Source organism: Myotis yumanensis, unplaced genomic scaffold (genome assembly GCF_028538775.1).
Source record: "Myotis yumanensis isolate MYYU_CA2020_CCGP unplaced genomic scaffold, mMyoYum1.0.hap1 SCAF_1, whole genome shotgun sequence".
Taxonomy (NCBI): Eukaryota; Metazoa; Chordata; class Mammalia; order Chiroptera; family Vespertilionidae; genus Myotis; species Myotis yumanensis.
Window position 1 is genome coordinate 64,905,690 of NW_027223752.1, and position 17,083 is coordinate 64,922,772.

The following is a 17,083-nucleotide window of genomic DNA, read 5'->3' on the forward strand; positions in this document are numbered from 1 at the left end:
GGAGGTGATAACATGTAGATTGAGATGCCTTTTAGCTGTCTGGCAGCCACAATCAATTTAATGTATCCTATTCAGGTTTGGGGAAATGCCTTCAGCCATTCCCAACAGGTGACTACATGTGTGACTCAACCCTGTTGTGTCCCCAAGTCTCATCAACCTTTTGATGAAACTCTTGAAACTATGACATGCTGGAATTGGTCCCGGCAAAGCTAAAACAAGAATTATTTAAATAGATTAGATAAACAAAATCTATACAATGTTTAGTCAAGTACTGAAACTTTATATTTAAAGTGTATATGCTAGACCTGCCAATCTTGCAGCCTCAGTACTTACTCAGTACAGTTTGGTATCAGCCCACTGGAGAGGAAATCCTATACTAATAAAAAACAAACATGCAAATTGACCGTACTTTTGCTATGCCTTAAGCCACGCCCACCAGCCAATCAGCAACTATATGCAAATTAACCCAACCAAGATGGCGGCTGGCAGCCACGGAGCTGGAGTGAGCAGGAGGCTTGCTTGCTCCAGTGATGGAGGAAGCCAAGGTTCCCCGCCTGCCGTAGCCCGGCTCTGAGCTCCACTGAAAGCAACAAAGTTTCAATTATAGAAGGTAAATAAACCCCAGATACCTGCTTTCAGTCAGCCGTGGCCTCGGAGCTAGAGCGAGCAGGAGCCGGCTCTGAGCTCCACTGAAAGCAACAAAGTTTCAATTATAGAAGGTAAACAAACCCCAGATACCTGCTTTCAGCCAGCCGTGGCCACGGAGCTGGAGTGAGCAGGAATGGATTGCCCCCGGCGATAGAGGAAGCCAAGCTTTCTGCAGGCCTCTGCTAAAGGCAACAAAGTTTCAATTATAGAAGGTAAATAAATCCCAGAGTAAAAAAAAAAAAAGAAAAGAAAAAGAGAGGCTGGGAGCTTACGTCACCAGGGTGCTTGGCCAGCCTGGAAACAGCCCTCAGCCCCTCACCCAGACTGGCCAGGCACCCAAGTGGGGACCCCTCACCCTAAAGGGGGTGTGGCCAGCCTGAAAACAGCCATCAGCCCCTCACCCAGGCTGGCCAAACCTCCATGGGGTGAGGGTTCCCACTGGGGTGGACATCCTCCGAGGAGTCCCACACTGCAAGAGGGCATAGGCTGGGCTGAGGGACCTCCCCTCCCCCCCCAGTGCACAAATTTTTGTGCACTGGGCCTCTAGTAATACTGATATGGAAAAATATTTCCTCTCTACCTCAAAACTGGTGAGAAATGGAAAAAGAACAACAAAGAAGAAAATTATGAAAATACATATGGTTTGTTAAGTTTTATTTTGTATCTCTTCATTCCAAAAGAACTAGAGATAGATGTTGAACAAAGTGTTTTCTTTTCTACTTCTGATGCCTTGTCATACTTTTCTTAAGCATGTTACTTGTTTGATTTTTGACATGCAAATTCTTTTTTTTTTTCCTTTTAAGTCAAAATATTTTCCCCTTTTGCAATTTCTGATTATTTTTAGGCTTAAAATGTCTTTCAGAAATCAAATATTCACTTGTATTTTCTGCTACTTTTCAATAGACTAATTTTTCAAGACTTTTAAAAATCCGAGATTAAGTTTGGTGAATGGTACCATGTATTGATGTAGATTTTCAAAGTATTTAACCAATTGTCCTAACATTATAATCCATCCTATTCTCTGATTTGCATTGTCCTTTTATTTATTTATTTATTTATTTTAAAAAATATATTTTATTGATTTCTTACAGAGAGGAAGGGAGAGGGATAGAGAGTTAGAAACATCGATGAGAGAGAAACATCGATCAGCTGCCTCCTGCACATCTCCCACTGGGGATGTGTCCGCAACCCAGGTACATGCCCTTGACCGGAATCGAACCTGGGACCTTTCAGTCCGCAGGCCGACGCTCTACCCACTGAGCCAAACCGGTTTTGGCGCATTGTCCTTTTAATCATTTGCTAATTTCTTATGTTTTTTGTTCTTTTTTTAAAATTTATTTTTTATCTTCATTAGTGAAAGTATTACAGATGTCCACTTTTTTCTCCATTTTCCCCTTCTAGCCCGCACCCAGCTCCTTACCCCAGACCTTCACCATGTGTCCATGGGTTATGCCTATATGCATATAAGTTCTTTGGTTAATCTCTTTCCACCCATCCACACATTCTCCTCTGCCTTCCCTCTGTCTGTTCTATGCTTCTGTGTCTCTGAATAATTTCTTATGTCTTAAGTGCTATCTCTGGGCTTTTTGTTTCATTTATCAGAAATCTGCACTTGTATCATGGCGTGCTATTTTAAATATTGTATCATGCGATGATTTTTAATATTTTTTTTTTAGATTTTTATTCTTTATTTAAATACTAGAGGCCTGGTGCACGAAATTCATGCATGGGTAGGATCCCTAGGCCTGGCCAGCCATCAGGGCTGGTTGGGGCCTCCCAGATGCCAGCTGGGGCCTCCCCCGGCTGCCGGCTGGTGCCTTCCTTCATTCTGTGCCGCCCCCTGGTGGTCAGCACACATCATAGCAAGCAATCAAACTCCTGGTTTCCCTGTCAAACTCCCACGGGAACACTTTGCATGTTAGTCTTTTATATATATACTAGGGGCCCGGTGCACGAAATTCGTGCACTGGGTGGGGGGGGGGAGTGTCCCTCAGTCCAGCCTGCCCCCTCTCACATACTGGGAGCCCTCAGGCATTGACCCCCATCACCCTCCAATCGCAGGATCAGCCCCTTGCCCAGGCTTGATGCCTCTGCCAGAAGTGTCAGGCCTGGGCAGGGGACCCTCATTTCCCCCCGATCACTGGTTCTGCCCCCTGCCCCTCCGATTGCTGGCTCCACCCCTGGCCCAGGCCTGATGCCTCTGGCCCAGGATTCAGGCCTGGACAGGGGACTCCCCTTTCCCCCTGACCACCGGCTCCACCCTCACCCAGGCCTGATGCCTCGGCCAGAGGCGTCGACCCCCATCACCCTCCGATCGCCTGATCGGCCCCTTGCCCAGGCCTGACGCCTCCGCCAAAGGTGTCAGGCTTGGACAGGGGACCCCCATCTCCCCCCGATCACTGGCTCTGACCCCCGCCCAGGCCTGATGTCTCTGGCCCAGGAATTATGCCTGGGCAGGGGACCCCCATCTCCCTCTGATCGCTTGCTCCACCCCCTGCCCAAGCCTGACACCTCTGACCCAGGCTTCAGGCCTGGGCAAGGGGACCCTCATATCCCCCCAATCACCGGCTCCGCCCCCCACCCAGGCCTGATGCCTCGGCCAGAGGAGTTGACCCTCATCACCCTCTGATCGCCGATCACCGGATCGGCCCCTTGCCCAGGCCTGAGGCCTCCAGCAGAGGTGTCAGGCCTGGGCAGGGAACCCCCAGCTCCCACCATCCCCGGCTCTGCCCCTGCCAAGACCTAACGCCTCTGGCCGAGGCATTAGGCCTGGGCAGGGGACCCCCAGCTCCCCACGGTTGCAGGCTCCGCCCCTGCCCAGGCCTAACGTCTTTGGCCAAAGCTTTAGGCCTGGGCAAGGGATCCCTAGCTCCCTGGACTGCTGGCTTTGTCCCTGCCCAGCTCCCATTGATGGCTCCACCCCTGCTTACTGCTAACACTGGCCGGGGTGGCAAAGGCGCCTGGTTCTTTGATCACAGCTAGGGGGCAGGGCAAAGGCGGCCCTGGGGACACAAAATTGCCCCCGGCTCTTAGCTTCCCCTGAGTTTCCAATCACCGTCAGTGGCAGGGGGCTTCTTCCATCCTTTCCCTTTTGCCTCCCAGCATTGTGCCTACATATGCAAATTAGCCGCCATCTTTGTTGGCGGTTAACTGCCATCTTGGCTGGCCGTTAATTTGCATATCGCCCTGATTAGCCAATGGGAATGGTAGCGGTCGTACGCTAATGATCATGTTTCTCTTTTATTAGATAGGATTGACCAGAGGCCCAGTGCACAAAAATTCATGCAAGAGTAGGCCTTCCTTTCCCCGGCTGCCAGCCCCAGCTTCCCTCTGGCACCCAGGACCTGGGCTGCTTCCCTCTGGCCCCAGCTTTGTCCGGTCTAATTAGCATATTACCCTTTTATTATTATAGATAGATGTTTTTATTGATTTTTTTAGAGAGAGAGGAAGGGAGAGGGATAGAGCAATAGGAACATTGATGAGAGAAACATCGATTGGTTGTCTCCTGCATGCCCTCTACTGGGGATGGAGCCTGAAACGCAGGCATATGCCCTGACCAGGAATCAAACTGGGAACCTCTTGGTTCATGGATCTATGCTTAACCACTGACCCACACTGGCTGAATGATTTTTAATATTTTTACTAGTGTTTTAACATTTGAAAAGGCAGGTTCTTTCTATACTCTGTTAAAGCTTTAATTTTAAATGATGGACAGGATCTATAAACTTTTTCAAAACTGGTTTTATTTTGTGAATAGGTTGAAAAATAAAAAAGATGAAAAAGGTTATATAAAATCTCATTTTTACCAGTCTCCCCATCTTCTGCTCTCCCCTATATCTGTCCCCTATATCAAAAGATGAAAAACGGGTGTACAATGAAGTCTCACTTTCACTCTTGTCTCCCCTTAGCTTCTCCACTTCACTGGATCGGTCCCCTATGTCTGTTCCACTTTGGTTAGGATCTTGTATATTTTCCCAGAGTTTCTTCTTGTAATTATAAGTAAATACAAGGATGTATCTTATGTTTTACCCAATCTGTTCTGTGTTCTGCTTTCATCACTTAGCAATATATGTGGAGCAATATATAATGGAAACATTTCCATATTATATTTAGGGCTTCTACACTTTGATCTTTTAACAATTCTTAGTATTGTATTGATATATCTTTATTGATTTCTGTAATTCTGTCGATGGACATTTGAGTTGTTTGAAAACTGTTGCTGTTTAGACATGCTACAGTGTCATTTAGATGTGTGTATAGTAGTAGAATAAATTCCTAGATAAGGGACTGCTGGGTGAAAAGGTAAAGTCATCTCTGTTATTTGGTAAATATCACCATATTGTACCACTTTATAATTTCAACAATAATGTGGAGAGTGCATATCTATATATAGCCTAAGGAATTACATGCTTTCCGGGTTTTGGATTTGTGCCACTTATGTTAAAATGTGTATTAAAGTAGTTCAGCATCTTTCCATATGTTTAAGGGGCATTTGTATCTTTCCATAAATTTGGTCATATTCTTTGCCTGTTTTGTATCTTGATCTCTTTTTTGTACATTTTAAAATCATTTTGATCAAGTTCTTATCAAATATTTACATTTCTAGGAGCCTTTAGTCTGTAATACCAGTTGCAGATATTTTGCTAGGTTTTAATTTTTGACTTTGCTTGTTATTATTGTCATGCATAAATTTTGTGTTTTAAATAGTATTAAGAAGTTTATTTTTATAAGGATATTTATTATATCCTTGACTTTGTTGTAGTTTTTAAAATGGCTTCTGGGTTTTTAAAATCATAGTTTAAAAAGCCTTGTCCCTTCTCCAGGGTTTTAAAGGAATTTGCCTATTTTCCTCCAGTGTGTTTATGCTCTTGTGTGTTTTTCTTTACATTTAAATCTTTATTCCATTTGAAGTTTGTCTTGTTGGATGGTGTGAGATATATATACTACTTTGTATTTTTCAAATGGCTACCCAAATCTCCCAGTACCATTTATTGAAAAATGCATCCCTTTCCCTGACCAGTGTGGCTCAGTTGGTTGGGCGTGGTACTGCACACTGAAAGGTTGCCAGTTAGATTTCCAGTCAGGCCACATGCCTGGTTTGCAGGCTCGATCCCTGTTGGAACTGGGACAGTGCAGGAGGTAGCTGATCGATGTTTTGCTCTCACATACATGTTTCTCTCCTCCCTTCCTCTCTCTAAAAATCAATTAAAAATATTTTTAAAAAATATTTTTGCTTTATTGTTTTTATTGATTTTTGGAGAGCAAGAGAGAGAGGAAGAGGGAGGGAGGGAGGGAGGGAGGGAGAGAGAGAGAGAGAGAGAGAGAGAGAAACATTTATGTGAGAGCAAAACATCAATAGGCTGCTTCCTTCCCGCCCCTCTACTCCCCTCCCCAGGATTGAGCTTCTAACTGGGGCATGTGCCCTGACTGGTAATCAAACTGGCATCCTTTTGCTGCATGGGATGATGCCCAACCAACTGAGCCACACTGGCCAGGGCGATAAATATATAAAAAGAAAAGAAAAGTACATCCCTTTACTGATTTGAGCTAATCACCTTTGTCAGCTATTAAATTAATTCCTTTGTATATTGAAATCTATTTCTGGACCGTCTGTTATTTTGTTCCATTGGTCATTAATCTATCAGCTTATAGAGAATGGATTACCTTTATGTCATAGCATTTTTCTATGCAAAAAGCAGTATGTCTTCCTATTTTTGAGTCATTTTTTGTGTTCTTCAGAATCATTGTATGGTTTTCTGAAAATATATTTGTATATATTCCTCATTACGTCAGTTTCTAGTATTTTTTTTCTTTTTTTGGTTACATATGTGGAGTATGAAAACTTAAATCTTTTTATATTATTTTTGTGTTAGTCATTTAAGAATCTCACTATATATTTGAGGCTGTGATCTTTGTTTTGTTCTGTTCTGTATGCCTACTTCTATATCAATAAAACTCTTCTTAGAAGAACTGGAAAAGAAATGAGATTATTTACTCCAGGAGGTAATTGAGTCTCATAAACTTTGTTGGGACCATTAGTTTGGTGGTTTTAATTTAATTCTGGAGCTTTATGTCTCCAAGTATAAAAATTAAGTTGCATTTGTTTTTGAGAGAGAGAGAGAGAGAGAGAGTCTGTACCAAAAAAATGAAGAGTTGTACTCAAGAATTATTCTCGTTTTCTTTATCCCTAACTTGGGGCTTAATTATTAGTACTAATTTCAGTGTTGATTTATGTGAATTAAATTTTTTTTAGTACCTAGACATTATAAATTGCATTTGTTTTACCACCCTGTACGAGCCTCTTTTCATGAATCAATTTTTAAAATATTTTTTATGAAAATTTCTAAATGGCAAAGTTTGAATAATTTTACAGATAACATTCATATAGATACCAGCTATATGTTATCTAACATTTTACTAATATTTGCTTCATCACATATGTATTCCTCTCTCCATGTTCATGAGCCTGTTTTAAAATGAGGTTAATATTTAAAACCAAGAAATTCTTGGGTACCTGGGAAATTTTCTAGTTTCTTTTTTTTTTTTTTTTTTTTTTAAATCTTTATTGTTCAGATTATTACATTTGTTCCTCTTTTTTCCCCCCATAACTCCCCTCCTTCCAGCTCCCACCCCACCCTCCACCCTCACTCCCCACCCACTGAGTTCATCCATAGGTGCATGATTTTTGTCCAGTCTCTTCCGGAATCTCCCATTCCCCTTTCCCCCCCAAGAATAGTCAGTCCATTCCCTTTCTATGTCCCTGATTCATTATAGTCACCAGTTCATTCTGTACATCAGGTTATTTATTCACTTGATTCTTAGATTCATTTGTTGATAGATGCATATTTGTTGTTCATAATTTGTATCTTTACCTTTTTCTTCTTCCTCTTCTTAAAGGATACCTTTCAGCATTTCATATAATACTGGTTTGGCGGTGATGAACTCCTTTAGTTTTTCCTTATCTGTGAAGCTCTTTATCTGACCTTCAATTCTGAATGATAGCTTTGCTGGATAAAGTAATCTTGGTTGTAGGTTCTTGGTATTCAGCACTTTGAATATTTCTTGCCATTCCCTTCTGGCCTGCAAAGTTTCTGTTGAGAAATCAGCTGACAGTCGTATGGGTATTCCCTTGTAGGTAATTGAGCCTCTTTCTCTTGCTGCTTTTAAGATTTTCTCTTTGTCTTTTGCTCTGGGCATTTTAATGATGATGTGTCTTGGTGTGGTCCTCTTTGGATTCCTTTTGTTTGGGGTTCTCTTCGCTTCTTGGACCTGTAAGTCCATTTCTTTCACTAGGTGGGGGAAGTTTTCTGCCATTATTTCTTGAAATAGGTTTTCAATATCTTGCTGTCTCTCATCTTCTGGGACTCCAATGACTCTGATATTAGTCCGCTTAAAGCTGTCCCAGAGGCTCCTTACGCTGTCTTCACACTTTTGGATTCTTTTTTCATTATGCTTTTCCAATTGGGTGTTTTTTGTCGAATCTTTGGTTTGATTCTTGCACTCCTCTGGTCTGCTATTGGGTATAATATTCTTTATTTCAGTCCGTGTATGCTTACTTTCTAATTTCTTTATCGAAGCATCGAGGGTCTCATTAGTTTTCGTGAGGCTCTGCACAAATTTATGGCAAGCCCTCAAAATTGCGATTCTTAGCTCCATATCCTCCATTTCTGTCATGTTTTTTTGTCTCCGCATCTTTTATGCTTTCTTGGTGCACCCCCTTGTGGTCTCTGTGCGCAGTCTGGTTCTAGCGAAGCCTTAATTGTTGTAGTTAACACTAGAGGGATTTGACCATCAGGCCGACTGGCGGTGGAAATCAGCTGTGGGAAAACTTCAGTCCTCAGGGGAGGTGCTAGTCCAGCCCTTGCCTGAGGCGGTCGGCAAATGGTTGTGCGCAGGGTTTGGGCGGGGCGGGCTCAACAGGGCGGGGGGGAGGGAGCAGCTATGGCCGCTCTCAGTCCGTCCCCAGGGGCTCTGCCTCTCTGTCCCAGCAATCGCTGCAAACCTCGGAGGGGCCGTAGCCAGACAGTCCCGCTTCTCCCGTTTGAGTCTGGGTCCCTAGAGACTCGCCCGGATCTGTAGCCCAGAGTCTGAGATTCGCTCCTGATTGAAAACGACAATCGCGCCCTCAGCCGCCAGCCCGCTTTGCGCGCGCACCCTCACCACCGCACCGCCGTACCTTTAAATTTTCCACACTGTGCCTCCGCTGAGCGTCGGAATGCTGTTGTTCTTGCTTCTAGTTGAAGAGACTCTCCTCAGCCAGCCTTCCCGTGGTTCTGGTTGATGTCCGCTCCGACTTTTAGTTGTATTTTTGAAGTGGTTGTCCACGGCGGCAGTCTCTGGTGTTTTACCTATGCCGCCATCTTCGATTCTCCAATTTTCTAGTTTCTTAACAGGTACTTACAGGTTATAGAAAGTAGCCCAGTAATCATAATGCATATTCTAAGGAAGAATTAAATTTTCTATGTGACTATTTTCCTGGCGTATAGTTCTGCATATAGCCTATTTCCCAAAAGAATGTAAAAATTCTGTTTCTTAATAGCAAGTCTTTTTCGACCAGTTGTTTAAGCATGGGAGTTGCCAGTGGTTCCAGGTCTTTGTGTGCATATTTTATAGTCTATATTAGAGGCCCGGTACATGAAATTCATGTACTCGGGGTTGGGCTGGGGGCGGGTCCATCAGCCTGGCCTGCACCCTCTCGCAGTCCAGGAGCTCTGGGGGGATGTCCAACTGATGGCTTAGGCCCGTTCCCCAGTTGGACATCATTAGTGCTGTGGAGGCGGGAGAGGCTCCCACCACCGCCACTGCACTTGCCAACCGTGAGCCCAGCTTCAGGCTGAGCGGCACTCCCCCTATGGCAGCGGTTCTCAACCTGTGGGTCGCGACCCCTTTGGGGGTCTAACGACCCTTTCACAGGGGTCGCCTAAGACCATCGGAAAACATATATAATTACATATTGTTTTTGTGATTAATCACTATACTTTAATTACGTTTAATTTGTAACAGTGAAATTGGGGGTCACCACAACATGAGGAACTGTATTAAAGAGTCGAGGCATTAGGAAGATTGAGAACCACTGCCTATGGCAGTGATGGCGAACCTTTTGAGCTCCGCGTGTCAGCATTTTGAAAAACCCTAACTTAACTCTGGTGCCGTGTCACATATAGAAATATTTTGATATTTGCAACCATAGTAAAACAAAGATTTATATTTTTGATATTTATTTTATATATTTAAATGCCATTTAACAAAGAAAAATCAACCAAAAAAATGAGTTCGCGAGTCATAGGTTCGCCATCACTGGCCTATGGGAACACAGTGACCACCAAGGGACAGACTCACAATGCAGGAGCTGCACGTTATAGTGACCACTGATATTCAGTCTATTTGCATATTAACCTTTTATTATATAGGATACCAGCACTTTCCATCCAGATCTCCTTCAAGTTCTTTAAATCAGCAGTTGCCAACCTTTCGGACCTCACGGACCACCAGTGGTTCATGGACCATTGGTTGGCGACTGCTGGCTGCTCCAAAGGTTTCCTTAAATCAGTAGTCGCCAACCTTTCTAACCTCATGGACCACCAGTGCTTCATGGACCACCGGTTGGCGACTGCTGCTTTAAATCATTAGAATTTTGGGGTAATTGATAATGAAGATCATACTTTCATGTCTTGTAAGTATCCTGGTTAAGAGAGGCATTTCATATGAGTTGCATTGGGTCCTTAAGAGAGGGAATTTGAAATATGTCTTAAGATTCCTCAAATGCTTAATGCTTTTTTAAAATGCTTTTTAAGCCTGGCTGATGGTGCTCAGTGGTTGAGCATTGACCCATGAGTCAGGAGTTCACTGGTTCCAGGGAACATGCCTAGGTTGCAGGCTTTATCCCCAGTGGGGAGCATGTAGGACGCAGCTGATTGATAGATATTTTTTCTCTCAATAGTGTTTCTATCTCTTTAAAATAAAAAATAAAAAATATTTTTTAAAAAACTCAGTGAAAATGTAGCATGAATAAAAAATACTTTAAAAATGCATTTTTGCCCTAACCGGTTTGGCTCAGTGGATAGTGTGTCAGCCTACGGACTGAAGGGTTCCAGGTTTGATTCCAGTCAGGGGCAGGTACCTTGGTTGCCGGCACATCCCCAGTGGGGAGTGTGCAGAAGGCAGCTGATCGATGTTTCTCTCTCATCGATGTTTCCAACTCTCTATCCCTCTCCCTTCCTCTCTGTAAAAAATCAATAAAATATATATTTTTTTAAAATGCATTTTGAAAAATTTTTTTTTTTTGCCCCTGTGACAGTTGAACATTTTGTAAATTTCTTTTTTAAAAAATATACTTTTATTGATTTCAGAGAGGAAGAGAGGTAGAGATAGATAGAAACATCAGTGATGAGAGAGGATCATTGATCGGCTGCCTCCTGCATGCCCTACACTGGGGATAGAGCCTGCAACTCGGGCATGTGCCCTTGACCAGAATCGAACCTGGAACCCTTCAGTCCGCAGGCTGACACACTATCCACTGAGCCAAACTGTTTAGGGCTATAAATTCCTTAATAGGATAATAATAATTTGTGACTGAATGAAAATTTTATTCTCTTAAATTTATTTTCTTGGAAACAAGATCTTTAAGTTTTAATATTTCTTAGGAATTCTTTTTTTAAAAAGATATTGGAAGGCTTAGAGTAGTTTAATAAAAAGGTAATATTCAGTTTCTCCCAATATTGACATCTTGCAAAATTGTAGTACAATATCACAACCCAGATATTGACATTGATATAGTCAAGATGCAGAACAGATCCATCATGACAAGAATCCCTCATGTTGCCCTTTTATAACCATGTTTCTTTCCTGTCCCCAACCCCACCAGCCTCTCCTTAACCCCTAGAACCACTAATATGTTTCCCCTTTCTATAATTTTTTTATTTTAAGAATGTTGTATATGTGAACTGCTATAGTCCTTTTGGATCGGCTTTCTTTCACTTACATGATTCCCTAGAGATTTATCCAGATTGTTGGGTATTTCAATAGCTCACTCCTTTTAGTGGCTGACTACTGTTTCAAAGTATGGATATACCACAGTGTGATTCACTATTTTCTTTTTTTTTCCTTTTTAAAATATATTTTATTGATTTTTTACAGAGAGGAAGGGAGAGGGATAGTTAGAAATATTGATGAGAGAGAAACATCGATCAGCTGCCTCCTGCACACTCCCCACTGGGGATGAGCCCACAATCAAGGTACATGCCCCTGACCAGAATCGAACCTGGGACCCTTGGGTCCACAGACCGACGCTCCATCCACCGAGCCAAACTGGCCAGGGCAACGATTCACTATTTTCCCAATGAAGGACACCTAGATTGTTTCCAGTTCTGGGCTGTTGTTAATAAAACTGATGTAAGCGTCCATTTATAGGGGACAAAAAGTAACGTAACGCATTTTCCTATTTTTCTTATAAGGACCTTATTTCTCAAAAGTTTTACCCTTTCATAACAAATTATGCACTTTCTTTTATGAAAGTTTATTGAGTTGTACACATTTGTATACTTTGCTGTAAGTATATTATACGTAAAAAAAAATTTACTTAAAAATAATAAGACTTGGTTTTTTTTTCCCCCTTTGGGGTTCACTTAGGTTGGATTCAAATGCCGAGGACATAGTACTTCCTCAGAAAGAAGACAGAATTTGCAGAAGAGACAAGATAATAAGCAGTTAAACCCCAATCAGTCTCATAGAAGTGACCCAAATTCTGAGTCTTTATATTTTGAGGTATTTTTTCACACTTTTTTTGTAAACTGTTATGGCAGATGTTCCCATTAAGAAAATAATTTTCTTCTATTATGGTAATACTTTTATGTATTAACATGTGACTCTACTACTGTTATACTAAAATTACTTAGTATTGACTCATTTTTGTCTTGATTATATACGGGGTGGTGCAAAAGTAGGTTTACAGTTGTAAGTACCAAAACAGTTAATTCTTGTATTGTTTTTATTAATTATTGTATTATTTGCCATATGATACAAATAATATGTCCCACCCTGTATAGTTAGTCTAATATTAACTAATTTTTTATAAACTGTTGAAGAGTATTCATCATTTTGAAGTAACATATAGAGGTAGAGCATAATTTTATATGGATTTCACCTAATATAAAACTTTCTCTGCAGTTTTTGTTATTGTTCAGTCTATTTGTCAAGTTTTTCAGATTTAAATAGTTCAGTCTAATTTGTGCTGCTAGTCAGGAGAGTCTTGAAGAAGGAAGAAGAAAGGTATTTTACTTTATCTAACAGGCAGAAAGTTTATATTCCAATTGCAGTATTTCTATTATTGATTCATCTAGTTGGAGGCCTATTCATATGTGTAAAAGTAAGGTATTCTGAATGATACATTGAGGTGAATAAACATACTACCATCCTTACGGAGGTTGCTTTGTAGTAGAGCAGGGGTGAGGAACCTTTTTTCTGCCAAGGGCCATTTGGATATTTATAACATCATTCCGAGGCCATATAAAATTGTCAGTCTAAAAATTAGCCTGCTATATTTGGTCAAACATTTAATTAAGTCACCCCTAATGCTGTGGCAGGGCCAGACCAAATGATTTCTCGGGCCTTATACAGCCCCACGGGCCAGATGTTCCCCACCCCTGAGAGGAACGTAGACATGTACACTCCTACATACTTGTTTGAGTGTAGTTGGAGTTGAAAGGAGAGACAAGTCTCTTCGATGTGGGGCAGGGTAGGAATAACATTTGGTATAGATTTAAAAGAATTAGTAAGATTTGGTTGTGCTGATGGTGAACATATCAGGTAACATATTTGAGTAACTCATTTTTGTTGAGTCATAGTTTCTATAAAATAGGTTAATAGATGGAGATTAAGCTAGAAAAAGTGCTTGAGCCCAGAGGCTAGAGATGAATATTATATTAGATAAGCTTAGTAATTGACCTAAAAGACTTGAGAGTACATCTCAATTATTCTTTCAAGAACAGTATTGTGGCAGTTTTATTATTTGCATTTAACCATATGATTATTTCCAGACTTACATTTAGCTAAAGATATGATACAATTTTCTTCTAAAAAGTATATTTTTATTGATTTCAGAGAGGAAGGGAGAGGGAGAGAGATAGAAACATCAGTGATGAGAGAGAATCATTGACGAGCTGCCTCCTCACCAGGAGGAGCCCTGACCAGGAATTGAACTGTGATTTCCTGATTTATAGGTTGACGCTCAACCACTGAGCCACACCAGCTGGGCTAGATATAATTTTCCATGTAAAGCAGGATACTGGTTAAGAAATTACTTTGAATGGGAAATTAATTTTTTTTAAATATATTTTATCGATTTTTTACAGAGAGGAAGGGAGAGAGATAGAGAGTTAGAAACATCGGTGAGAGAGAAACATCGATCAGCTGCCTCCTGCACATCTCCTACTGGGGATGTGCCCGCAACCCAGGTACATGCCCTTGACCGGAATCGAACCTGGGACCTTTCAGTCCGCAGGCCGACGCTCTATCCACTGAGCCAAACCGGTTTCAGCGGGAAATTAATTTTTTTTTTTTTTTTTTTTTTTAGTTTTTAACTTTTAACTGTGCTAAGTATGTGTTAATGCAGACAGGCAATATATTAATGAACTTCATATTAAGCCTTGTGATTAAATTTTTTCCAAATTATCTGAAATGCGATAAATTCCTTTTAAAATTTATTTTCTGTTACCCTATATCAGGATAGAATTATTAATAAAAACTGAATAGTAGAAATACAAAGAATGGACATGTGTCAATATGCCCCCATCCTTGAATAATTAAATTAGGTTTAAGAGAAATGAGAAATGAGATTTCCTTTTCTTTTAAATCCTCACATAAGGATATGTTTGCTTGTTTTTATTGATTTTTAGAGAGGAAGGAAGGGAGAGAAACATTGATCGATAGTCTCCCATACCTGCCCTGATGGGGAATCAAATCCCCAAGCTTTTGGTGTATGGCAGTGGTTCTCAACCTTCTGGCCCTTTAAATACAGTTCCTCATGTTGTGACCCAACCATAAAATTATTTTCGTTGCTACTTCATAACTGTAATGTTGCTACTGTTATGAATCGTAATGTAAATATCTGATATGCAGCATGGTCTTAGGCGACCCCTGTGAAAGGGTCGTTCGACCGCCAAAGGAGTCACGACCACAGGTTGAGAACCGCTGGTGTATGGGATGATGCTTCAACCAACCGAGTCACTGGCCAGGGCAAGATTTCCTTTTTAAGACTGACTTTAAATAGTTTAATATTAGTACTAAAAAAGTTAACTTCCCAGTTTTTAATTACTCTTAAGCATTATAAAATGTTTTTCTTAAAAGTTTATCTCTTTGAACTGATTTTATTTGAAATATGAAACTATTTCAGGATGAAGATGGATTTCGAGAACTAAATGAGAATGGAAATGCTAAAGATGAAAATATTCAACAGAAACTTTCTTCAAAAGTAGTAAGTGACTCTTTTAAAAAAATATATAAGCAAAGCCCTGGTTGGTGTGGCTCAGTTATTTAAGCATTGTCCTGTGCACCAAAAGGTTGCCAGTTGAATTCCTGGTCAGGGCATATACCCAAGTTTTGGGTTCAGCCCCCAGTCAGAGTGCATACAGAGGGAGGCAGCCACCAATCGATCTTTCTTTCTCACATCAATGTTTCTCTCTCTCGTTCTTTCTCCCCTTTTCCCTTCCTCTCTCTCTAAAAAAAAAATCAATAAAAACATTTTTAAAATATAAGCAAAATATTTGAACATCTTTTGAACTATGGCTATGTTGAAAAGAAATATTACAGGTCAACATAGCTAGCTAGAACAAAGACACTGTCCTAAGTCATAGTTAGTTTCATTGCAGACAAGAAAATTAAATGACATCATACAACATACATTCCATACTGAAACTTCCTGATTGTTGCAAAACTTTACTTTGGAGTTACTTTGTTTTCAGTCTGGGGTGCAGACAAGCATCACCTGTTGCATCAAGCTGTTTTGTCTCTATTATTTCCCAGTCTAGAATGTTCCACCACCTCACACTGTTCTTTATGACACTGAATCCTTTGAAGAGTCTAGTCCAGTTATACTGCAGAACATCCCACATTATTTTTTTAAATGTTTTTATTGATTTTAGAGAGAAAGGAAAGGATAGGGAGAGAGAGAGAAAAAGCAAGAGAAACATCCACGTGAGAGAGAACCATCAATCAATTGCCTCCCTTACATACCCCGACTGGGGATCAAACCCACAACCCAGGCATATGCCCTGACTGGCAACCTTGATGCTCAACCAACTGAGCCACCCTAGCCAGGGCTATGTTCCACATTCTTGACTGTTTTTCCTTATGATTAGACATTTATGGAATCACCGACAGTTGTTTTTCTCTGGTTATTACAGTTGGATGACTTACCTGAAAACTCACCAATCAATATAGTTCAGACTCCAATTCCCATTACAACTTCAGTTCCTAAACGTGCAAAAAGTCAGAAGAAGAAAGCTTTAGCAGCAGCCCTTGCCACAGCTCAAGAATATTCAGAAATAAGTATGGAGCAAAAAAAATTACAGGTATATATACATATATATATATTTATTTTTATGAACAAATGTAATAGCTTATTTGGTAGGTTTACGAGGATGGACAGAAGTAATGACAAATACAATCATCTTAAATTGCCACACTTTTGAATTGAAAAAGTAAATGTTTTTTTGTTTGCCTTGCAGGAAGCTTTATCAAAGGCAGCTGGAAAAAAGAGTAAAACACCTGTGCAGCTAGATTTGGGGGACATGTTAGCAGCTCTGGAGAAACAACAGCAAGCTATGAAAGCACGCCAAATTACTAATACCAGACCTCTGTCGTACACAGGTGATACTGTTAGTCTGAGTAGTTTGCTCTTTGGCTTTGGTAATTTATTTTGCATAGTGTTAATTTAAATTATATGAATCTAAAAAAATCCGGAGTCTAGTCACTAGCTTTTTTCCTGCTCCCTAGTAGCGCCCATCATTATACTACACTAAGTAGCCTCCCACCTAATAACCTACCTTTCCTGCCCAGGAACCATAGTCTGTTTTACAAGGAGCGATCTTTATAAATATAAGCTGGATTACATCACTCCGATGCTGGGAACCCCTCAGTAGCTCATCATCTCACTTGGAGTAAAGCCAGAGGCTTAGGCCATGTCTTAGGTTATTCTGTTATTTTTCTACCCTTATCACTCTTCTCTCCTCTACACTGTTCTAGTCATGTTAGCTCCCTGGCAGTTTCACAGGCACACCCAGCATGCCCCTAGCTCAGCATCTTTGTGCTTGCTGTTTCGTTTTCCCAGAACTTTCTCTCCTCAGATATCAGTATAGCTTATTCCTTCAGGTCCTTCAAGTCTGTGTTCAGATACCAGGTGGTGTACATTTTGAACCAACCCAATGTTTTTCTTCTTTAA

The 17,083-nt window shown here is 41.0% G+C and overlaps 1 protein-coding gene across 2 annotated transcripts in view; it reads left to right on the forward strand.

The window, feature by feature from the left end:
- SECISBP2L (SECIS binding protein 2 like) overlaps positions 1-17,083 on the forward strand; it is a 65,946-nt gene that overhangs the window by 22,509 nt on the left and 26,354 nt on the right. For both annotated transcript variants that reach the window (XM_070423317.1, XM_070423324.1), the window contains exons 8-11: positions 12,277-12,411; positions 15,038-15,118; positions 16,047-16,214; positions 16,371-16,512. In XM_070423317.1, coding sequence (XP_070279418.1) covers positions 12,277-12,411; positions 15,038-15,118; positions 16,047-16,214; positions 16,371-16,512 — 526 coding nt within the window. The remainder of the gene's footprint in view (positions 1-12,276; positions 12,412-15,037; positions 15,119-16,046; positions 16,215-16,370; positions 16,513-17,083) is intronic.